The 25395-nt window shown below is 43.1% G+C and overlaps 1 protein-coding gene across 2 annotated transcripts; it reads left to right on the top strand.

The window, feature by feature from the left end:
• The first annotated feature begins 257 nt into the window (after nucleotides 1-257).
• lifra (LIF receptor subunit alpha a) lies at nucleotides 258-25206 on the top strand. Of its 2 annotated transcripts, none has more exons than XM_060054503.1 (18): nucleotides 258-634; nucleotides 14014-14241; nucleotides 14692-14837; nucleotides 15324-15471; nucleotides 15702-15974; nucleotides 16289-16412; nucleotides 17809-17945; nucleotides 18409-18551; nucleotides 18934-19087; nucleotides 19300-19376; nucleotides 19800-20028; nucleotides 21195-21380; nucleotides 21794-21895; nucleotides 22372-22521; nucleotides 22959-23096; nucleotides 23413-23506; nucleotides 23902-23968; nucleotides 24102-25206. In XM_060054503.1, the coding sequence occupies exons 2-18, from the start codon at nucleotides 14127-14129 to the stop codon at nucleotides 24822-24824; spliced, it is 3006 nt and encodes a 1001-aa protein (XP_059910486.1). In that variant the 5' UTR covers nucleotides 258-634; nucleotides 14014-14126; the 3' UTR covers nucleotides 24825-25206. The 2 variants fall into 2 exon arrangements, with proteins under 2 accessions (XP_059910486.1, XP_059910487.1); XM_060054504.1 differs by having other exon boundaries at nucleotides 297-634; nucleotides 14014-14238.
• The last annotated feature ends 189 nt before the right edge of the window (nucleotides 25207-25395 follow it).

The following is a 25395-nucleotide window of genomic DNA, read 5'->3' as shown; positions in this document are numbered from 1 at the left end:
ATGTGTTATCCTATATTGTACGGCTTCGGTGGCACTGTCACTTTTTCATTTCACTGTATACTTGTATGCATGTGACAAATAAAACTCTCGAATCTTGGATTTGTGTTTCCTTGATGGTAGGCCGTTGACACATTGTTTTTTTATTGCTCTGAAACAAGGCATCATAAAATCAAAAAAAATACAAAATTGACATACATACAGTCAGATAACTTAGATAAATAGATAGACAGATAGACAGACGGGCCGACGGGCAGAGACAGGCAAGGATGCAGGGCACGCAGGCAGCCAATAGTCAGCTCTGTAACATTGCCGCAGTGCAGTCTTGGAAACATCGGATATAGCAGAGTGTAGATAATTTTTTGTTGGTTGGAAACAGCAATGAAACGTTTGAAGCAACATGTTCCTTGTCAGATAAGATTCAATTGTGCAATGTCTCTTACTTCTGTATCCAACATGGTGTGCAGTCTGAGTCTACGTCATGTCATGCCCCGCCTTTTCCAGTAACTCCATCCGAAATTACATGGAAAAACACATTGGGAAGGGATAAGCAGCAGGAGCCTCGAGTTGTAAACATATCTACTGGTTTTTCTTTACTAATTATTTGAAGACGTAACGGATTGTGATATCTACACAGGTAAAAAAAATCTACACTATTTCGCAATGGTCAACCGTCCACTTGGGATTAATGTAGGGTTTGTATTCCGTAAATTAGCATGCTAACGGTAGTTTTCAAAACATCTGATAGGGGCCTGAAACGTGCTACTGCTAACGTGACATGACTCTGACCGAAGAAGTTGCGTTTTAATTAGGTTTTAACTTGACTATGTAACTAATGTGGTGCGAAATTATAACCGAGACAATTGAGAATGAATGGCGTTTGTTTTATCCGTCAAAGGGTCTTATTGTGATGATAATGGCAGTCAAGATTAACACTAACTTCAATTATTCAACCCTGGTGCCTTTAGTCAAGCAGAGGTCTGCTTAACTAATATATTTCAGTACCATAAGTCATAGATTGTAGGTTGACTCTTGCGTTTGGATTTCAAAGTATCCCAACCATGATATTTTCTACACTTAGCTGAGGTAGCGGACCTGTGATAAGCAGCCCTTTAGAGGGAGAAAATGCTTCACTGATAAATTGCTGTTTGTTTATGATTTTTCGATCATATTTGTGCAAAACAAGTGACAGATCAGAAAATGTATAGGTCTATGTTTGGTATGTAAAAACATACCAAACCATAGATTTTAGTCAAGTCATTTAAACGTTGTGCGGTGTATATTTTCTAATACTGTTGAATGAAATCTGAAGTTTGCGTACAAAAATGGTTTATTTTTTCTGTAAGCCACGTTAGGTCTAGCCTGGCATCGCCAGACGAATTGTAAACTGCAATTAGTCTGGAACCCTTCATTTTCGATTTCGTAAGGACGTCACCAACGGGCGCACACCGCCTCGTTTCCACATACGTACATTCTCGTATGCGATCCAACCGTCTCCGACCGAAAGTCCATTCATTCCTATGTGATTCTCCGTAATGTCCGTTTTTCCTCCGAGACTCCTCCCCTCCGTAAAATTTCTGTCCGGTATGTCCGTAATATACGTTCAAAAAATTTAACTTTCGCCGTCGTTTTACGGAGATACCGTATGAAAGTTTTTATGTTTTTCACAAAACATGTAAGTACCTGGCAGGCCAAACTCCTCGCCGATCTCTTTCCAAGCCTGGTTGGTTTTGTTTTTATCTCTGTATATGTCGATCCTCATGTTCCAAAGTACCGGTCTCCTAAAAACGGCCATTATAATACGCTCCCCCATCTTTTGTCCGTAAATAAATTCATGTCCGTACGTAAAACACTAGTGACTCCTTCAGTAAATTTACGGAAGCACGGATACGAAAAACATACGTATGTGGAAACGAGGCGTTAAGGCCGATTTATGCTCAGTTACGTAAGCGCAAGCGCAAGAGGCCCTTGCGCGCCCTTGCGCACCCCTTGCGCGACTTCTCACGTCTTGCGTGCGTCGGGCGATTTTTCTAGACTTGCGTAATTTTTTACGTAAGCTTTTACGCGAGCCGCGCAGCTTGCAAGGCTGTGATTGGTCTGCTGGTCTGGTTACTACTTCCTGTCTGGAGTATCAGTGAAGTTAAAGGTCCCATGACATGAAAATCTCAATTTATGAGGTTTTCTAACATAAATATGAGTTCCCCTAGGCTGCCTATGGTCCCCCAGTGGCTAAAACTTGCGTTTGGTGTAAAACGAGCACTAGCTGTTCTGCTCGCCTTTGAAAAAACGGAGGCTCAAGCGCGCTGATTTGGAAATCTGTGCTCATGACGTCATGAGGAATCTCAGCTCCTCCCCTTACTCTGCCTGGCCCGCCCAGAGACGTTGGCCCGCCAATGAGACTCGACCGTGCGAGCGCCACATGTGTGTGTGTGAATACACACACTGTAACGCAAGTGTTTCTTGTCGGTTCTTTGACGTGTCTTGTGTTTCCACAACGAGACTGTCGTGGGGGTTATCTGAGCCATGGTTGAGAAGGAATTGGGGGAAAGGAACTTTGGTTTGACTCGCTGAAGTACATGAACTGCGACATGCCGCCGGTTGCCGCGAGGCACCATCGCCCGGCAGCGGGCAGCCGGCAGCAGGCAGCGCGCGGTTCAGTCGACTTCAGGTTGATGTGAAAGTGGAAGAACCAGAGACGTCGCAGAACCCGACAAAGTCGTTTGTGATTCATAATATCGTCTGGAGGCGCACACAATATGTTATATGATATAGATATCTAGGCTATGTATTATATGATATTATTTAGATATAGAGCTCCAGGACTGTAACGCAAGTGTTGTACACTTCCTTGTTATTTGGATAACCGTTCTGCTGTTGGTGTGATGGCGCATCACGTCGGACTCTCGTCTCTGGTATTTCTACAACGAGACTCGTATTGGGGGTTATCTCAGCCAAGGTTGAGAATGAATTGGGGGGAAGGAACTTTGGCTTTGACTCCCTCAAGACCATGAACCACGACAAGGAGGAGAAAGGGATCTTTGCCGGGCAGCGCTTATGCACCTCCGCCTCCGGCGGTGGTCCCTCAGCGGGGCTCAAGCGGGAGACATTCGCCGCCAACAATCCCTTTCTCCTCCATGTCGTGGTTCATGTTCTTGAGGGAGTCAAAGCCAAAGTTCCTTCCCCCCAATTCATTCTCAACCTTGGCTGAGATAACCCCCAATACGAGTCTCGTTGTAGAAATACCAGAGACGAGAGTCCGACGTAACACTTGCGTTACAGTCCTGGAGCTCTATATCTAAATAATATCATATAATACATAGATATCTATATCATATAACATATTGTGTGCGCCTCCAGACGATATTATGAATCACAAACGACTTTGTCGGGTTCTGCGACGTCTCTGGTTCTTCCACTTTCACATCAACCTGAAGTCGACTGAACCGCGCGCTGCCTGCTGCCGGCTGCCCGCTGCCGGGCGATGGTGCCTCGTGGCAACCGGCGGCATGTCGCAGTTCATGTACTTCAGCGAGTCAAACCAAAGTTCCTTTCCCCCAATTCCTTCTCAACCATGGCTCAGATAACCCCCACGACAGTCTCGTTGTGGAAATACAAGACAAGTCAAAGAACCAACAAGAAACACTTGCGTTACAGTGTGTGTATTCACATTGATGTGGACGTTGAAGAACCAGGAACGTCGGAGAACCCAACGCGGTCGTTTGAGATTCATAATATCGGCTCACACAGCTTTTGGCCGTGATAATATATATTATATGATATAGATATCTGTGTAGGCTATATGATAATATTTAGATATAGAGCTCCAGGACTCCCGTGTGTTCTAGAATATTTACAGAACACGGCTAAAGGGTGTGCGCCTCGCCATTGCGATACATCCCCTGTAAACAGAGCGCATGGTGGCTGCAAGCTGCTCAGGGCCACACCCCCACCCTCCTCCTTGACACGCCCACCGAAACAGCGCATTTGGGGGAAGCTCAATGTGCGACTGGCTCGGAGTGGCTGTAACTCTGCACCATGGCTGAATTTAGGGAACGTCTTTGAATACTGTGTTAGTTGCCCACTAATACCTATATTAAAGAATACATAAAATAGCATGTCATGGGACCTTTAACTTTGCTTAGGGTGACCAGATTTGAGTTTGTGAAAAAGAGGACACTTCGTCGCGGGGGGGGGGTGCTTCGCCTCGGCCGAGGCGAAAACATGGGTATTTTTTCTTTAGTTCGTCCGTGAACTTACATTTACGTTTAGGCATGGCTGCAGATGTAATGTGCTGTTGTAAACAGAGTGGAAGCGGCAAGGTGCTCAATGTTGCCAGATTGGAAATGGCAAAGTAACGTACCAAAGGCTCAAAATGGTCGTATTTGGAGGATAATTATCGTGGCTCTGGCAACCCTGAGATCGGTCGCCCAATGACAGACTCTCTCTACAGTCAGCTCGCGCAAGAAGCTGGAACGTAAGGGGGATACCATTTTACAGAACTTGGAAGGCCCCATAGACATATACAATGGTAATAACTAGTAGGTTATGTGAAAGACCCAGAAACACAAATATGCGACGAGGCAAAAACAAATATGCGACGAGATAATGTCCGAAAACCGGACATTATCATCAATTAATAAAAAAAACCCGGACGCCCCGGACGGGACGTAAAAAGTGGACATGTCCGGGGAAAAGAGGACGTTTGGTCAGCCTAACTTTGCTGCCAACACATTATGTTGTTTTAAAATGTAGAGAGATATGCACATTTATACAACCCCAATGATCAACAACTTCATCACCCCTGTTCCTCTGTCTGTTGCCATCATTCACTGTGTATGGGGAGAACACGATCTGGCACATAAACAAACCAACGACTCCCACAGACAAAGACGTCATTCTCGAGGTCGTCTTCAACGAAAAACTTTACTCCACCTACTGTTCTGGCGGTAAATTGCTTGGCAACACGGGCAACACGCGCAACCTAAAAGGGAGCATGAATTGCTTTGAGTAAATTTTGCGCAACAACGTAACACCAACGCTGAAGCATGCAGCCGCCTTTAGACCTACAACCAATAATAGCAACGAAGTGGGTGAAAGCAGCACGAAAAGCGAAGAAAAAACATTTGCGTCTCAACAAATGCTTTAACTGCAGTCGTTAGAACTCGTATTAGATAAAAGGTTGTGATTGGTCGTTTCATTTCGTACCAGGCAGTAATCTTTTTTTTATGGGAGGTTCCCAGGAGAGGCCGCGGTTCACTGTGATTTTAGAACTGCTTGGGGGCGTGTCTAAAAACCGTTAACTGCGTTCACAACAATAGCGAATATTCGCATTCGCATCGCCAAGTCATTCTCAACCATGGCCAATAGATAACCACAACTACCAGTCTTTACTTGTTGAAACAGTACCAGAGAATTCGGAGAACCCAACAATGTATTTTATGGGTTCATAATATCATCCGGAGGCATACACACTAGAGCCCGACCGATATATCGGCAGGCCGATATTATCGGCCGATATTAGGCATTTTTCAAACTATTCGATCGGCATTATAATGGCCGATAAATGAATATAAAAATAAAAATTTGTCCACCAGAGGGCGCTCTAACGCCCCAAACCCGCTGATTCAGGCAGAGTGAATGACGGAGATCGACGGAGATCATCGGTGTTGTTCATAGCTGTGTTCGAAATCATTCCCTATCACGGATATAGTGCACTATATAGGGTGCTCGCCATTTTGCAGTGGTGTTTGAATTCTCAGTGGTTAATTTCATGCACTAAAATTTGAGTGTACATACGATGTTCCCTACTTGTTACTCCGTATACCACAATGCAATGCGGTAGTGTTCTTCCGGAGGAGAAGAAGAAGCTGAATAATAATCGTTTAGAGATGTCAACAATTTAATTGGGAGTTAACATAGAAAATGTAATATTCAAAATTAATAAAAAAAACTTGATCAAGGAAATGTTACATTCAACATCAATACAAGCTCCAGCTTTCCTCGGGATTGCCCGGTTTGTTTACATGATGTGGGAGCATCTGTCTGCGTCACACAAATACCCGGCGCATTTACTGACGCAAATGACGCTTAGAAATGTTCAGCGTAGTGTCCGAATTCTCGTTTGTTCGTTCCCTATATAGTGCAGTATATCATAAACACTATATAGGGAATAGTGAGGGAGTGAATAGGGAATGATTTCCAACACAGCTCATGTGTGCAAGTGTGTTCATGGTAAGTTGGCAACTGTCACAAGACATACATTGCTTGAATAACAATTAAAAGAACATCCCCATCAATTCTCTAAAGTCGATAAGCATGACTTAATTCATGACTACCATGTCCAGTTTTGCTGTTGTTACGTGTTAGCTGAGAGTGAAAAGGATTTAAAGGATAACTACAAATAACCAATGTTAGGGAAATCTGTTTGTTTTGTTGCGCGTTTCTGGATTTTTTTTTTTTTATATATATCGGCCGATATATCGGCATATCAGATTTTTTAATCACAAAATATTCGTATCGGTATCGGCCTTAAAAATCCTATATCGGTCGGGCTCTAATACACACCTTTTCGCCGTGATATTATAATATTTCATTATATTATATAGATAAAGGTGAGTTCTGGGAGTCCTCAAACGGCAACAATCACTTTCTCCTTCATTTTGCTACTCACACGAAGTGCTCACTGCGAAATCCGTGTCAACCCGGCTTTAACACAGCGCCAATCATAAATTTGTGCTGCAGGCAGGGCCGACGGACTGCGGGGGATGTGAGGCAGTCCTGGGGGGGCCCAAGGCATAGGGGGGGCCCATGGCAATAAAAAAATAAAATAAAAATAAAAGTTTTTTATTTCTTTTGAATTATCCACCAGCCCATAGTGTTAGGAGTCCCACACGGCCATGTCTCCCCCCCCCCCCCCCCTCAACAATTCAGCGCAGGGGGCTGGTAGGGGGAATTCGGGGGGGGGGGGCCCCATCAGTACCTCTTGTATACAGGGCCCAGGATTTGGTGCCACGGCCCTGGCTGCAGGTTTCTAAGGCGGAAAATTTGACACTATTCACGTCTTTGTATTGACTATGTAGGGGTTCACGCCACACCTTCATTAACGGCTACTTAAATTATTACTGTAGACTACCTGGAAAGATTTTACGAAGTAAAAACAGAGCACCATAAAATGCAATAATATTATCAAACATATCATCATTCTTCTGACAAGCAAATATAGTATCTCAAGACTGCAAAATGGTTGCAGGCTAGTATAATTTTCTACTTCAACAAATTCCGGTAATCCAGTCTATTTTTGTTGTTTGTTGTTTCGAATATAGCCAACCTCTGGTAAAGTATATTTTCTTATGTGACTAGAGATGTAACTGGCCGTGCTACAAACCAATGGCAGATTATCTTTTTAGAGTTGATTTCTTGATAATGGCAGGTCAACAATATTTAGTTCTACATATTAAAACCATTGCTTAGAGGTAGATTTTTCTATTCTGACAGGTTAAAAGACATAATCAAATGTATTTAGAAAAAGGATAGTTCCTGTCCTTGATTCTAATTTGCTCTGTTTGCTGCACGTTCAAGGTTTCTTTCCCTCCAACCTAAGCCCTGCCCGCAAAATAATGTTATTATTTGCTTACAGAAAAGGGGTCTATACAGTAACAGTTTGATAAAACCTTTTTCTGTAACCCCCCCCTATCTCTTCTTTAATCACAGTTAAACAGGTTCTCTAGCTGCTAATAGGCCCATCCTGGTATGCAGTTAACTATGCAATGAAATGCAAATTCCATGGGAAAAAAATACATAAAAAATAGCACAATTGATGTTAGGGGTGTAACTGTACACAAAAGTCTACGGATCCGTACGTACCCCAGTTGTAAAGTCACGGTACGGTACAGGACGGTACGGTTCATAGTTAAGGGGAAAAAATGAAAAAGCTGCTTGTTCTCCGTCGGGATGTCGGATACGCAATGCAATCCGCCGCCCGATCGATTTTATATGCTGACTACTGTTAATAGTGTTGAAAATAAACTTCCAAAGGTTTTCAAATCTTATTTGGTGTATTATTAGTCCTTTAATGTGCAAAGTAAACAATATAAAAAGTAAATAAGGTGCAAAGTCAAACCGATAAAAGTGATTCCGGAATGGATTCTGATAGAGGACCAATCACAGCCCTTGCCGTCACCGTACGCATCACAGGATAGTTATAAAATATTGGATGCGCACGTAAGCTACGGAGAGGTTCTCCGACAGGCTCTCCGGCAACAGAGAGGGCTCTCTGTGTCTACGTACAGCACTTTACGGAGGACAATAAATACACCTTTAGTCCTCCGTATATTGCTGTACAAAGTTCATTTCTAACACTATTTACATGGTTTGTAGTCAACATATAAGATCGATCGGGGGGCGGATTGCATTGCGTATCCGACATCCCGACAGAGAAATTCGAATGCTCGAGGGGTCACCGTAGTTACGGAGTTGGAGTAGTATACTTTGGTTAAACGGCCGGGGGGGAACTCCGACTTCAAGTTTTAAGTTCCGCACCGCAAAAAAAGCCTTTAAATTCGCCATATTAACGCTATGTACGCCACATTTACGGACCGCAGTCCACCACCCAGAAGTGCCTGTTATGGCCTGTACCGTGGCGGTTCGGTACAAATACGTGTATCGTTTCACCCCTAATTCATGTATAGCTTCCAGGGAATAGAGTAAACACTTTGAAGATTTGTCAGATGTAAAAATGTTGAGGGAACATGCCATTCACCTGGCAGGAATAGGCTAGTTAGTATATTTTCCTCTTGAGTAAGTCATTTAATATAAATACGATTTGTTTCTTTAGAGGTTGGAGGGTGAAGGAGCTCTTTCTGTGTAAGTTCTCTTGTGAGTCAGTCCCTTTTGTGGCACAGTGATATCCTTCATGAACATTTACTCACTTCCTGTGTCGAGCGCTGAGAAAACATTTAGAAAAAGAAAAGACTGAAAGGGATTTAATGGGTTCTGCCACTGTATGAGAGAAATCAAGGTAAGGAAGGAAAGACATGCTTGGTAAAGTTCCAAACACAACGGTCAGTCACCCTGAGAGTGATCGGTGAATGTCCTCTCTTCTAAAGAGCCACATCGGCAACATCATAAACTGTTAAAGAGTCCCACATTCCAGAGAGTCGCATAGTTGTTGACTCTCTTATTCTCTCTCTCCTGAGTCTCTGCTGCGCTCTCTCCCCAACATCCGGCCTCTCGCTTGGCCGGTACAAAAGGTCAGGCGTAATTACTAGGCTACTTTTAGAATTTGTTTTTTAAAATGTCGACAGTCGCGACACGTAGACTGGAAGCAGTGTGTCGCTGGATCATTTATTTTGGTTGTGGGCGTGATACTACGACTACATGTTTAAATCTTTTTTAATGTCTCAATTCAGACCAATATGCAAAAAAAAACGTTGTTTTGTTAAACTGTGGCTTTTCCAAAAAGCTGTTTGTAATAGTGTGTTTCGTGTTCAATCCCCAACATCTATTTGCTGTTGATGCAAAGTTAGAAATTGAACGGCCCTGCGGAGAGACAATGTTGTCAAAAAAAACACTGTAGAACTATGCTGTGTGCCTTTGCTACACTAGGTAGACAGTACAGTTGTCCATAAGACAGTGCAGTTGTCCATAAGGCTCAAAAGAGAAGAAGCAAAAATAGACAGTCTATTAATACATAAACAGTGAAGAGAGCTCTGTGCAAAGTGGTGAGTGCTCAAAATTTTTGGAATTCTTTGTTTGCCGCAATCTTCTCAAAATGTTGTTCTGTTCCCAGTTCCTCTACTTTTTTGGTTACTTACTTATTTCAAAACCTAGCAGGCGTGAGTTGTTGCTATTGTCTGTGTGTTTTGTGCAATAGCAAAAGTAAATATACAGCAAATGACAGCACCATTGCCTCTTTTAGATGGATCACGTTTTAATTTATTGATTATGCGATGCATGTGTGCCATTGTTAACTTTTGTTTGACAAAGGACTTCCGCACACTGGCATTTTATATTTTCTTCCATAGTCGCCTACTCTAGAGTGATGCTTGAAATGGAACATTGGAGTAACTGTCTCACAGACACATTTACTCTGCCGTCCACAGTAGACAATCCCAAAGGAATCTTTGTCTGGTATTGTCCACCTGTTTTTTTGCATGCCATGTAGCCCTTGGATGCATGTGCCACTGGTTTAAGGTGACACTGCACCTTTTATAGTAAGATCGTCTGTTTTCAAATCTGCAGTCTTTGTTTCCAGCAATACCAAGTGTCCCAGAAAAGCTAAGTGTGTGTGTGTGTGTGTGTGTGTGTGTGTGTGTGTGTGTGTGTGTGTGTGTGTGTGTGTGTGTGTGTGTGTGTGTGTGTGTGTGTGTGTGTGTGTGTGTGTGTGTGTGTGTGTGTGTGTGTGTGTGATTCTATTTAAATTTGTAGTTATCAGTTTCATGGTTAGATTTCCCTGAATCTACGCTTTTTATCTCCCCATGGTCTGTAGATTGAATCAGCTACCTTAAGTACATGATGGATGTCTTGGGTCCCATTTGGAAACATTATTTTATGTTCCCTCCAAGCAAAATGTATTCTTTGTTTGTGCATTCATTTTGTATAATTGTATTTCACCGTAAACGTGGTGCGAAAAGATTTGTAATGATCCTCTGTGAAAATACCATCTTTTAATAAACATTTGAGTCAGAGTTCAGAGGTTAGTGTCACTTGTGCAACCTGTAGATAATCTGTCTGATCTGCTAATGCTTAGTTTTAACATTCCTAAATTGGCATCTTAACTTAACCTTTGTGGAAACAGGAAGGCCCTAAAACTAATTTTGCCTTTAACAGTTGCCCATAAAATACTTCTTTCTTATTTAATATTCAATATGGATTTTGAGATTTATAATTTAGTAAAACATTGACATTTTCATGCTAAGCTATTTTACATTACCTTGCTATTTGTTGCCACTGAATGATCTGGCGCATACTGGCAGCTAGGGCTGGGCGATATGGGCCAAAATGAATATCTCGATATTTTTTTACGATATCTCGATACACGATATATCTCGATATATTTCGAATCTCCTCTAGAGCACATCATAAATGCTCGATTCAACCATGTCTGGCATAATGTTACGTCAGTAATAATTCTAGTATTACTGAAACATAAGTCTGCATGTAGATTACATGAAACAACATATTGTTTAAACTCATCAGTGCTTTCTATTGGAACAATTTAGAACTTGCACATAAGAAAAGGAAAATCACAGCAAGTTAGATTTACCAACACAGCATTTATTCAAACCGTTAATTATTTATTAACAGTTTGAATAATAATTATTATATATACACTGCCAGACGTAGGATCCAGTGCTATTCTTTTTCGAAACCAAATCCTCAGTTTCCATCCTTTTTTCTCTCAAATTAATGAAATTTGCAACACAATTGTTGTATCAGGTGTACGACAGTAGCTGCGTTTCCATCTAAAAGGTGATGCGAATCTTTAGAAAGTTCGCAAAAAAGTAATTTGAATTAGGTGCGTTTCCATCAAGTGGTTGGAGCGGAATTGGGTGATGACGTTACACGTTGATGTCGGCAGGGTTGCTATGGCCGGTCGTTATGAGGAAATCGGAAAGACTGTCAGTCCTGTGTGCTCAAAGTTCGCTACGTCACAGCTGATTCGCAAAATGTGTTTCCATCTCCCATTTTGCGAATTTACTCTGTTTCGCATTTCTCAAAAACCACCTCAAGCGAGCGGATAAACTTTTGTGCGAATTAGAGGATTTTGATGCGAATTTTGGTTTTTCCATCACCGTTTACTGATTCGATACTTCAAAGTTCGCATTAAATTAGGGGGATGGAAACGCACCTATTGTAATAATGAAGTTTGTGGCCCTCATCTCCCTGTAGGCAGAGCTGTCTTAAAGGCACCCAGTGCAACTTTCGAGGCTTAAAAATAAACATTCAATTTCTAGTCTTTTTTACACGTAGTAAGTTTCAATAACTCCATACCATTACATACCGACATTTAAGCAGCAAAGATGAGACGTCGTTGTGTGGTGAGAACTGATACAAAATCGATAACAACAACAATGCCGCCATTTTCTTTATTTTTTGTAACCTACAATAAATAAAGCAGGCTTCCAGTCAATGGAAAAATGGCTTCTCCCCACCGGCGATTGTTGTTGTTTACGATTTTCTATCAGTTCTCACCACACAACGACGTCTCATCTTTGCTCCTTGAATGTCGATATGTAATGGTATGGAGTTATTGAAAACTTACTACGTGTAAAAAAGACTAGAAATTGAATGTTTATTTTTCATTGAATGTTTACATAAAGTTGCACTGGGTGCCTTTTAAAAAAAAAAAAAAAAAAAAAAAAAAAAAAAAAAAAAAAAAAAAATGCCAATGGTCATGGTGTTGAGTTGAGTTTATAGAAGACCATGTTGCACAATGCACATCAGACAAGCAAGGTGTTTTCTGTATTGGGTGTGTATGTGTGTGTTCTATGGTCACTAAGGTGTTCCAGTATGGGTTGGGCAATGAGGTTTTGTGTTGGTAAGCGTGTTCTTCAAGCTGCCATGCCTTTTGAAGGCCTGCCCCTGCTTGTCTCTGGGTAAACCAGATAATCTAAAACTCACCGTTGCAGTTTATTGAGTATACCAACTGAAGTGCTTGTACTGTCCTTACATACACAAACATACACACATACACAGATACATGCACTAGTGCGCAGTGCGCAATCAGTATTTTTCTGCTGTCGTGACAGAGTATGTTTGCGGCAAAACTTCTTTAAGAGTATCTCTGAAGCAATATATTATTCATCATACCAAACGGCCATCTGCTTTTTGCATGTGTAATTTAAAGCCTTCTGCATATTGCCAATGTGGGTAACTTGCTTTAGTCAAATGTATCTCTTCGCCTTGATGGTACAAATTCTGTTTCTAGTGCATGGACTAGCCAAATTACTAAGCAAAAATGTCTTCAAAGCTGTTCTAGGTGATCTTGACTAGAAACAATATGTTTTCAAGTGCTTTCATGGAGAGAATTTTGAGATGCTGTATTGCTTAGTATTTAACGATGTGATTCACTCCTGGTATATTTATCTTTTAATATTCTCTAGCTGTTCCTTGGCAAAATGCACCTTGTGTTTGTCATGTTGTATGAGGTTGTCCAAGGCAGCAACAGAAGATTAATTGATTAGTAGATCAACAGAAAATGTATCAAACCTACAAGTAACAAGCATCTGCTGCTTAATGTTGCAGTTCAATAAATTCAAATAGTTTTTCATGGACCTCAATAAAATAAATAGTTTATTTTTTCTTGGCTGCTTTTCAGATAAATCAAGTGCATCACTTTGGACTCTCGTAACTTGTGATGGCATTTGCTATTATGTATACATTTTATTTACTCAATTATTAATGAATGAATCATTATCATAAGATTGATCGAATGAAAATAATAGCTTCCTGGTCAACAGCCGCTTTTGTAACCGCCTCCCCTCTGCCGCCCTTCCCTCATTGGAATGAATGGAGGTGGCGAATGGTAACATGGTGTGAAACCGGCTTTAACCAAGGGTTTATGAAATGTAATGCTTTTTTTCTGGTTTGTGTCTGGTTCCCAGTTAACTATTGTATTTCAATTGTGTGGTTGTCGAAGGGCCCTTCTCGAAATGGTTACCCTAATCTCGGAGGCCCCACAAAGAACCACCATTTGAACATTTGCTTTTTCTTACTTTTGTCAATGATTTCCCTTATTACACCTATACTCGTTTTCTCCCAAGCATATGAAAACTATTAAAAATGGTATCAGAAAATAAGACAATATTTACTATTCAAATAGTGTAATACTTGGATTTTTTGGGCTGAAATAAATGTCTGATTATCTTGATAGATGCATACATTTTTTTTTCTTGATACATTTTTTTGTAATTTTTTTTGAACTAGGAAATTAAAAAATAAATGAATAATCTATCCAACACCAAACTGCTGCAAAAATTTAACTCATATAATTAATCATTGTTTCCTTCTTTACAGGTATCCTCAGACCCCATCAGTCCACGTATCCTTCAGGATGTCAATGTCTCTGTGGCCGTAGAGTGTTAACCAGTACCTCAACATCATCACAGACAGCCCCTTATACTGCAACCATGACCCATGCCTGGCCCATGCCTGGCTCCAGCTCCAGCCATATCCACAAGCTAAAGCCGTGGCTCATCTGCACACTGCTCAGCCTCTTTGCTACACACAGCCACTGCAATGGTGGTGAGAACCAACAATATGCATTGTTTGATAATGTTGTTTGTCAACTGCATTATGATAGGAATATTATTGACTGAGATCTAGAACTGTCAGAATTAAAGGCTTCTACACATTGTTGAACCCAACCAGAAAATGAAACATGATGACCATGTCATCTGGAACCTTACTGGCCAATTCTAAATTAAAAAAGCATGCAAGGGCAACTGGACCAATGTGACTTTAATGAGGTCCAAATTCCACCAGAAATCTGGTAACGGGATCCAATTATTTTGTGACCACTTAAAAAATATTTTCAACCAAAGGGCCAACCATAAACCTAAAAAGCCTTCTTAGCTTTTTGAATGGCAGAGTTATGTTTCAATGTTTGACATATGTGGTTAGTTTTATATTTTGAATAATCCTTATTATCATAAAACTTTTCTTCCTCTCGTGTTACCTTTTTTGTTGTTATAGGTCTAGATATACCCCAAGAGGTGAACCTGTTAGCCAACATTGACTCGCATCGGAGTCAGCAACTCTCCATGTCCTGGCTCGGAGGGACAGCGAGCACCTTTGACCTCATCGTTCTGAGAACTGAATTCAATGAAACCGTCTTCTATGTAAGGCCATCTTATCTTTAGTCCCTTCATTTTGGTTGACTTTGCTTCTTTTTTCTTATTTCCTTTATGTCATTTACTCCCTATTGGTTCATTCACATGTCCCTTTTATGCCCTTTCATTATTAAAATCCACAGTTCTTTAAGATTTGGGTCAAACAACTGTTGGTCTATCTGGTCTAATAATACAACATAAATATTTGTAATGAGTTATGAGTTACAGATAATACTTTAAAATCGTTGTTATCTGCTTGTCATGTTAGCATGAAACGGTGGGATTATATAACAATACAATATTTATATTATATACACAAACACGCATGCGCCCACGGGGCACCTCAAATCAAGTGTGGCATATGGTAGCAGTAAAGCAAGCCTTGTCAGCCGGTGGCCTTGGTTATGCCAAAGAAACACAATGTCTAGGGCACACCCACATTTGCATCAAAAAGTTTCTTGATCTTTGGTATCATGTGCTGCTCTGTGCATTCAGGAAACTGTGACAGCGACCCAGGAAAATGGGCGGCACCACTGGAACTGGACCTCAGCCGAGCCCCTTAATTGTACGTCTCTGTCTGTCAGACTGCGTTCCAGAGACGGGAAGAAGACCAGCGATTGGAGCACCACTGTGATATATCGAGGTTGGCACTTTATTTGTCTGTGAAACGACTGCATGATCGCCAAGAAACGCATCTCGAAAATGTTGAGACGCTACGCTGTCGGTAAACTTTGGTTACGATCTTTTAATAACAAGAGGAACGTGTTTAAGAAGTGCGTTTGAGAAATCACTTTTTCCCGAAATGGCTTAAATTATATATGTGTTATTTTTTTAAGTATAATGTAATGTTCCCTACTCATCCCCCCCCCCCAGGTTTGGATGACCCCAGCCAGACGGGATCTAGGATGATTCCTCAGGACCCAGTGGTACTGGTCGGAGACAACATCACTGTCTGTTGCATTGTGGGAGAGCGCAAGGATTTTGGCAACATTCGCTACAATAGCACTGTCATGGATTCGGTGCGGCTGAGTAGGCGGAGCTATGCAACCACAAAGACCAATCTGAAGGCCTCCACGTTGACGGGAACCAATGTGTTCTGTAGTAGTCCCCTGAACTTGCTCACGGGAACCGTGGTGTTTGTCGGATGTAAGTTAGAGAACTGGATCAGACAATAATCCACATGACTACAGCTTCTTGATTGTAAAAGGGAAAAGGTCATTTATTCAGAGGGAATCATTTTTTGACTGGCTGTTAATCTTCTGGCCATGTCAACATTAAACAGTTCGTAAATCTGACACACAACACTATACAACCGTGGACGAGCTATAAAAACGCTTCAGCATTGCAGTACGCGGCAGGTTTCACATTGATTTAGAAGGGTTAGGAAATCCGTCCCATCTTTTTTGCCTCCTTGTTGTGAATAAACGAATGGGACCTGCCTGCTTTCTGTTTCTCACCAGACCCCCCCCTGCCCACGGATCTAGTGTGTGAGACCAGGGACCTGACCTCTGTGATCTGCCAATGGAGCCCTGGAAACACACACCTGCATGCTTCTCGAAGGACGTTCTACACACTCAATGGAAGGTAATATAGACACACACAAACACACATATGTTGTATGGTTATATGTATTTAAAGGTTGGGTATGGAATTAGCTTTTTTGGCAATTTTTGCAAAATTACTTGAAATCCTTATCATAACTCACCTACAGCCACTGAGTTAGAAGTACTGACATGAAAATTAAACAAGTCAATCATCTGTGGAACGGGCAGGGCTCGAAAAACTCCAGCCATTGATTTCCAGAGCCACCGAGTTGCATTGGACAGTAAGTACGTCAATCAAACGGTCGTACTGCACTCCCCCGCGCGACCCCTTCGTGCAGTACTCGTGACCCAGAGCTCGTGACCCAGAGCTCGTGACCCAGAGCTCGTGACCCAGAGCTCGTGACCCAGAGCTCGTGACCCAGAGCTCGTGACCCAGAGCTCGTGACCCAGAGCGCGTGACCCAGAGCGCGTGACCCAGAGCTCGTGACCCAGAGCAAGTTCCTGTTTGTTGTTATCCTGCGGTAGCTACTGGAACTAGTTAATCCACATTTGGACCTAGCAGTAGAAGACAATTTCCATGGCAGACAAGACGCCACCATCCCCACCACCACCACCAGCAAAGAGAAGGAAAACCCTATGCTAGCCTGGCTCGCTCTCGCGCATCTGTGTTCGCGCTCGTGCATGATTGCGCGTCCAGGTACTTGGAATGGGTGGAGTCAGAGTCAGCGTTGAAAGAGAGGGGGCAGGACCATTTGAGTTGTGTGTTTTCAAAATCTGCTGGCGTTTCGCAAATCCCATACCCAGCCTTTAAATAGTTGGATGAAACTATTTTACAATTCATAGACAAGAGGAATAAATGGCCATTAGTCTGTATTTTCAAGTACAACATTGTTTCAACAGATTGCCTTTTTTTCTTCACACTATATATATATATATTAGAGCTGTCAGTTAAACGCGTTATTAACGGCGTTAACGCAAACCAATTTTAACGGCGTTAAAAAAATTATCGCGCGATTAACTCAATTATTTTATTTAAAAAAAAATAAAAAACATTATTATTTTTTTTTTCTCAAAACAAAGAAGCAATAGCCTGACTGCTATGTTCAAATGACATTTGTTCAAAGCAGTCGTTTAATTGCACTATAGGCTCTTTTTTTGTATCGTCCTGTTTTGATCAGTATATGCCAATGTTGTTATCAATAAAAAATCATTTGCACAAGGCAAGCCGATGCACTTCACCATGTTGATAAGAGAATTAAAATGAGAAGAATTATGGGACAAAGAATTCAAGGGATATTTAGCATAGAAAAATTATTTGCGATTAATCGTGAGTTAACTATGACATTAATGCGATTAATCACGATTAAATATTTTAATCGCTTGACAGCTCTAATATATATATATATAGTTTTGAGTGTCTGGCTTTCTCTGTGCAGGGACTGTGCAGAGGCCATCCCGAAGAAGCCGCCGACGGACTGTAGGCTACCTGAGTGGGCAGGTAACTGGATCCTGGTGGCCAGGAACCCTCTGGGGCAGTCCAGCCTGAGCTACTCTGCTCAGCTCTCACACAGAGGTGAGTGATCTCATCGCAAGGCAGCTGCAGTGCAGAATATTTCACATGCATACTTGTGTGTTTTGGTAAATTTTCTAATTAGGTAAAACGATATCTGTCAACAACTGGCATGTGTTGTTCTTCTGGCAAATGTTTTGACTATAATGGACGAAAGGTTTTATGTTTGTCATATGGTTTGTCATGCAGAGTTGTAGCTTTCCATTGTAGTCTCTAATTTTGTTCCATTGTCTTTGATCTCATTGTCATCTTTGGATGCTTTTTTTATGAATTTTTTTTTTTTTTTTGTAAACTGATTATTATGAGGATGATGAATATTATTATAAAGCCTAAGGGTCCAGCCCCAGTCATTACGGTTCTTTTCCTACTCCGAAAGCAGGAAGAGGATGTGCCATGTGCCGTGGTGGATATGTAAAACCATGGTACCCTATTGTTTTATGCGACCATGTTGTTTTTCTGCTCCCAGTGCATCCTGTTGCCCCAGCCAACCTGACCGCCGTGGCCCATGCCTGGAACGCAACACTGCTGTGGGACTGGGAGTACGCCGCCTACGCCCCACTGGCTCTCGCCTGCCAGGTCGAGATCACGCTCGACGGCCACGTCAAAAAGGTAACTGTGTGTGTGTGTGTGTGTGTGTGTGTGTGTGTGTGTGTGTGTGTGTGTGTGTGTGTGTGTGTGTGTGTGTGTGTGTGTGTGTGTGTGTGTGTGTGTGTGTGTGTGTGTGTGTGTGTGTGTGTGCTTTGAGCACTCGCAGGACCGTTTTCAGCACAGGAAGTTCAGATCCTGTGCCGTCTGCATCACGTTTGGTGTCCAGTCGCAGTTCTTATCTTGGAGGTTCGATCATGTACAAAAGCAAACACAAACTACTGAAATTAGTGCTGACATACATCTGGGTGGGGCTTTCTAGTACGACAGCAAAACACAACTCGACGTGCATTCATTCTATGATCTGTATGGTGAGTGATGAAATGGACCTCCTGCGTGTCACTAGCGGACCTTTTCTGGTGCGGGTCTGAGGTCGGTAGCCCTTCTGGACCTGGTTCCAGTGACCGAGTATCAAGTCAGGGTCAGCTGTGGAGCCCAGCAGAACTTCTGGAAGTGGGGCTCCTGGAGCAAAACACTGGCATTCAGAACTGAAATCGACGGTAAATAAGTATTCTATATCAATGTGTGCATATATATATATATATATATATGTGTATATTTTATTAATTTATAAAAATAACAGTTGAATGTGTTGTTAGTACTACTCAATAAAAGCACACATCTCAGTTCAAACATATATTCAGTTCTTTCTGTGTTCTTCTTTACTTGACATGCCATGTCTGATTTCCTGCTATACCTCGTCTCCCCACAGTGCCCGAGGCTCCTGATCTCTGGGTGTCCCTTGACAAGGACAACACAGGGAATGTCATGGGGCAGGTCATGTGGAAGGTAAAAAAACTGAGTTTTTGTTTTGTGTGTGAGTGTGTTTCTGTTTGTGAGGTGCTTATTTGCACTTGGATTAAAGTATAGTCACTTCCTATATCTTAACACTCATCTGTTATTCTGTCATTCCTTTAACCTCTGGAATCTTCCCTCTACCATCTATCCCTCCTCCGGCTTTTGACTCTCTTCTCTGTCTACGCTCTTCACCTCCCTTCCTTTTTTCTCTCTCTCTCTCTCTCTCTCTCTCTCTCTCTCTCTCTCTCTCTCTCTCTCTCTCTCTCTCTCTCTCTCTCTCTCTCTCTCTCTCTCTCTCTCTCTCTCTCTCTCTCTCTCTCTCTCTCTCTCTCTCTCTCTCTCTCTCTCTCTCTCTCTCTCTCTCTCTCTCTTCCCCCTCCCCCCATCACTTTATTTTTCTCTCTCCCCACAAAGCCCCTGACACATAGGCAAAGCCACGGAGAGATCACGGGCTACGAGCTGACCCTGTGGAGCCCGGAGGAAAACGTGCAGCACACGGAGACCCTGGCCCCCGGCATCCACGAGACACCCGTTAACCTCACCCACATGGCCGTCGCAGGCCGGGTCGTGGCTACACTCACGGCCAAGAACGCGGCCGGTGTGTCACCACCTGCGAGCATCGTCATCCCAAAACCTAAATCGGGTAGGTCCGAGTGGCCTGTGTGTCAGTGTCTCGGCGTTAAATTCTTCTTCTTCTTAACCTTTATTTAACCAGGGAGAAATGACATTGAGATAGATATCAGGAGCAGAGCATTTTCAGTGCTCGAAACTAGGGATCGACCGATTATCAGCCGATATTCGGCATATTACGCATATCGGCATCTGCCTTTTTTTTTTAATCCAACAGCCGATAAGAGATCAATTTAAAACAGGTTATTTTGGCTCTGATGCAGCCGTGCCTCTCTGTCTGCTGTCACTACGCTGTCTCCAGCATTGTCCCACCACAGCACCACCTGATTGGTTACACGCTCTGGTTACACGCACGACGGGTAACAGCCAATCAGCAGTGAAAGCTGTGCATGCGCAGTGCTCACACACACGGCGGAGAGGAGAAAAGGTTTTGTCTGGTTGCGTTTCGAGGTAATTTAAGGCAGCAGACTCTCGCGAAATTGTAATAAAAATCCCAGTCCTCTACAACTCACTACTACTAGTAACATTACTGTGAGCCCATTAACGTTATCGAAACATAAGCGGCAGCTCTGCTCGCTCGCAGTCCGTTAATCACTCGAAACAAGGTTGCTGATAATATCGATATGGAAATAGTCTGTGATAGTAGAAGTCTGTGTGAGGGAGAGAGTAAAAACCTAATAAACTCAATTCAGTCCGGTTTTATTTATTTATTTAAATTTTCAGTTAACTTCACAAGAACACCCTGCACTTTCTGTTTTTGTTTGAACTTAAAAGAAAGATAAGTAAAAGATTAACATTTCAGTTCAGTTCAGGAAAATTGTAGGGAGACATTTACTTGTTTAAGTTGTGTTATGTTGCAAATCTGATAAACTGTTGTGTTTATTAAACATATGCTTAAAGGCATTTAAATGAAGTTAAGTGTTGGAGTTTGTATTATTCAGAAATTTGACGCCAATATTTTCCCTTTTTCTGTAAATTAGTATCGGCTCCAAATATCGGTTATCGGCCCCCTTGACTACTAAGTATCGGTATCGGCCCTGAAAGAACCATATCGGTCTATCTCTACTCGAAACATTTGGCCAAAAGCCATTGTCTTAACTTTCACACTCAAAGATAAAATTTGATTCAAGAAATAGAGAAATGCTGTGTTACTGAACCCCCTCGGCCCTCCCTCCTCAGACCCAGAGCCCGGCGCCGTGTCCAGAGTGGCGGGCGCAGGCGGAGGTTTCCCTCTGTCCTGGGCCAGCGACGCCAACGCCAGCCAGGGCTACGTGGTGGAGTGGCAGGAAGCCACCTGCCTGCACGACTGCCCTGTTCACTGGACCAAGGTGGCCGCCGAGAGGGCCAACGTCTCCCTAGTATCAGGTACACACATCGGTTCTACAGTGGCAGGAGATGCCTCGCAGCCATGCCTGTCAACATCATATGAGATTAAATAACTTTTTAATTTACTAAATGGTTGAACTGTAACGCCGCCTGGCCCCTGGTTCTGCAGATGGTAAAATGCAATTTATTAATTATTATCGATCCGTAATCCCATCTGTCCTTTTCTATCCAAGGAGTATAACGGGAGGTAGTCATTGAAAGGATGTGAGAAATTTCATAGAAAGTGTGTGGTCAAAAAGAGGAAATGAAAAGGGAAATAAAAGGTTTGTGTTCCCCAAAAGAATCCAATGCAAAGCAGAAACAGGAACACGGTGTATGAGTTCACCCATGGCTGCGGCTCTCCGGTGATGTCATCTAGGGTGTGTTGCTGTGTGTGTGCGTGCTCTGTGTAGACTCCTTCCGGGCCGGTGTGCGGTACATCCTCTCCCTCTACGGCTGTTCCCCCGACCGCACAGAGCTACTGCAGCGCTGGCAAGGATACACACAGGAGCTTGGTGAGCAGAGGACCCCCCCCCCCACGCAACCCTCACCGCGGAGAGAACCAACTGAGCTGATGCATGATAAAACATTAAACCCCTTATCATTAAGCCTATTTCTGAGTTTTTTCTGAAAACATCATCCCCAAAGTAAATGGAGTATATCGCCACAACTGCACAGGCTATAATATGTAATCTTGGTATGAAAGAGAAGTATCATCTGTGAGATGGTTGTGCAATGGATACTACTTGGCTTGAGTGAATAAAGCTAGAACACCAAGTGGCAGACTTTATTTCCGTCTGAAATAAATGTAATGTTTTAGAGTCTTTGATATGGGGCAGGGAGGGGCCAAGCCCGGTACTTAGGTTAAAATGAAAACTCTTCCCACACAATGCCACGTTCTCTCTCTCTCTCTCTCTCTCTCTCTCTCTCACTCTCACTCTCACTCTCTCTTTTTCATCCTCCGTCTCTACTTCCCTATCTGCTGTCGCAGTCCCCATCAGTGCCGTCCCTTCCCTGACGACCAATCAGCGAAACTCTGACATCGAGCTGACCTGGCAGGAGATCCCGGTGGCCGACCGGAGAGGCTTCCTCCTGGGTTACCGTGTCTACCTCATAACGGACCGCCAGCTCACGCTCTTCGGTACACATCACATTGTGTTGGTCTATCACTGCCTGCAGCAAGGGTTATTCATGGCAGTGTTATTAGGACAGCCATCTAACAAGTTGATGTGGTTTATATTGTCTGCTTAGATGGGGTTTTAATCAAGTATTCCTCAAGTTAAGACCATCAGTAATAGGTTAGATTAGAGAAACATTATTTTTTTCAAATATAGAAGTCTCAAATATATTGCAATAATGTATAAGGATGAATGAATAAAGGTGGTTATTTATTTTATTCTTGGGAACGTATTAATTGCTCAGTCCTGTTGAACCTGTTAAACCAATAAATTGCTTCAGGAGGCTTCCAATTGAATATTTTGGGTTAGAACATTTGTTAAAGATTGAAACATTTTTGACCAATTTTTGTACAATGTCACACAGTTTAAAAATTTTCGATTCGGTTTTGTTTTTCCACAGCCAACCTGAGCGGCCCTGGCAGCCGCAGCTATACGGTGAAGAATCTACCCGTCAAGTTCTATAAGTTCACCGTGAAGGCCTACACCTCTGCCGGAGAGGACACGGGCTCCACCGCCAGCATCACCATGGCATCATACAGTACGTTGTTCATTTCCAAACCGTCTGCAGCCTTTTCTTTCATTCTTTTCCTGTAACGTCTGCCTTCTCAGACATTTTACAAGCTGTCTGAGTGTGCCGTGAAGAATCGCTTTCTCCTTATAACCCAATTGTTGTGCAAAGTCACAGCTTGAGCAATAGTTATACATAGCAAGGGCGTGTTTAGGCAGGACATGGTATCGATGTTAATATACTGCACCTTTATACTCCAGGATACGGCTGCCTTAAGAAGGGAGGGGTGCTCCAGCTTTTCAGGTTGTGTGTTGATCGCGAACACCCTTCTTGTCTCTCCTCACAGCGGATTGGTTACTCTTGGAAATCTTGGCTTCGCTGGGAATCATGACGTTATTCCTGTTCATCGTCACCTTTGTCTGCTACAAGAAGAGGAAATGGTGAGTTTGTTGGGTTGGGAATATGTACCAACACCGGCTCCGGTTATGCGGTTCATCCATCTTCGACCTTCCCTCCCTACTTACTGTTGCCAAGCAAGGCAAAAACACATATTTTATTCGTTTAAAGATGCACATGAGTAAGCTTTAGGTACAATTCTGTAATTGATTGTTTAGCTATTATGCAAGTTTCATTGGATATTTAGTGTAATACATATTTTCCTTTCGGTGGCGATGTTTTTCTCCATGGTTTATCAGGGAAATGAAGCCCTAACACAGGCAGTGTTAATGCCTTGCTCCACCAGTTGAAAGTGTCCTCGCCTGTGGACCTCTGTCCGTAGTCATTAGAGTTTTGTGATAGATGATATTCTGACTGTATTCCTTTATTCCACCACCAGGGTGAAGAAAGCATTCTACCCAGACATCCCTGAGCCCAAGCTGGCTGGTGATTGGTCCAGAACACAGGTAACATGGCAGTTGAACACCAAGTCGAGGCATCCTCAAACTCGAGTGGTTTTTAACACTTGACATGGCTTGACCCCCCCACCCCCTGGAGCTTTGCGATCATGTCTTCACCCTGTCACTGTGACCCCTGTAGGGCCCACTGGACGTGAAGCCCCACGCCAACAGCATGGTGCACATCGTGGATGAGTCCGCCTGGGACTCCAGCAAGGAGAAGCTGGTGGTCATCCCCGAGGAGGACGAGGACGAGGACGAGGAGCGGGGCGTCCGAGACGACCCGGTGGACACGGACGAGCCCATGTCTATTCGCTATTACAACCAGGTGGTGGACGAGCGACCAATCAGACCGCGTTACCCAGACTCCTCAGAGTCCTCCGCGTCGTCCTTGGACTCGGCGCGCACCGACGTGACGTACACGGGGATCCAGACCTCGGGGTCGTCCCTCGCCTTCCGGGCCGAGCCCATGTTCTCGCAGGGCGGGCAGCAGCCTCAGGGGGGTTTCCCTGTGTCTCCAGCGGGCAGAGGGGGAGGCTATCGTCCTCAGGTGCAGCCTGAAGTGCCGGGCCCTGACCCTCTCCCGGTGGCTCCCCAGTCTTTCCCAGAGCCCCAGCCTGAAAAGGGAGGCTCATTTGGGAGTTACCAGCCACAGTGCTCGTGGCAATTGGACTCCCCAGGGGACGGGGACGGGGACGGGGACGGGGACGAAGGCAGCATCGGCGCCCCTTCCATGGGCTCGCCCACCTCGGTGGCCTCCACTCAGTTCCTCCTGCCCCAGGAGGAGGAGGGGGGATCAGAAGGAGAGGGGTCGTCTTCAGCGACCACCTGGCTCCACAACCTGTTGTCCTCTACAAAGTCCTGAAATACTCACTCACAGCATAACCTGGCCCAATAGGGGAAACATTATCCGTTTGCTTTCTCACTGTGCTGTGTCAAAGAAATCCAGTCTAAATGGGCTTATCCTATACCGATATGAACAGTTAAACATTGAAAGATTGGCTATGTTCATCCCACATATGTGGTCCCGTTTGTGCAAAGTAACTGGTAGTTTGAAATTGTTTTTTCTTTCAGAAATGGAAGGTGTCTTTGCTGGTTACATTTTTATTGTGCAACATTATTTAGCGTTGTATCACACTGAACTCACAGACAAGGAGCTTTCTTTTGACAGTGATTAATGTTGACATAGTATAGATGGGCATTCCGAAATGTCATTTCATGTGCTTCAACCCGGCAGAACCATTGAATTTTTTCATTTCAATCAGTGCAGATTCCTTGAATGTAAACGTAATGTTCATAAGAATTCTTAAGAATAGTGACTTAACCGAAACAAAATAACACTAAACTAATTAAAATAACTGAATTAACCAGCGAACCTTAAAAAGTAAAAACACTAGACACTTTTGCTGGGCCATTCTAAGAAGATTTTGGGCTGT

This window comes from Gadus macrocephalus, chromosome 6, assembly GCF_031168955.1.
Source record: "Gadus macrocephalus chromosome 6, ASM3116895v1".
Classification (NCBI taxonomy): domain Eukaryota; kingdom Metazoa; phylum Chordata; class Actinopteri; order Gadiformes; family Gadidae; genus Gadus; species Gadus macrocephalus.
Note: the sequence above shows the minus strand (reverse complement) of the source record. Positions and strands in the feature narration are given on the sequence as shown.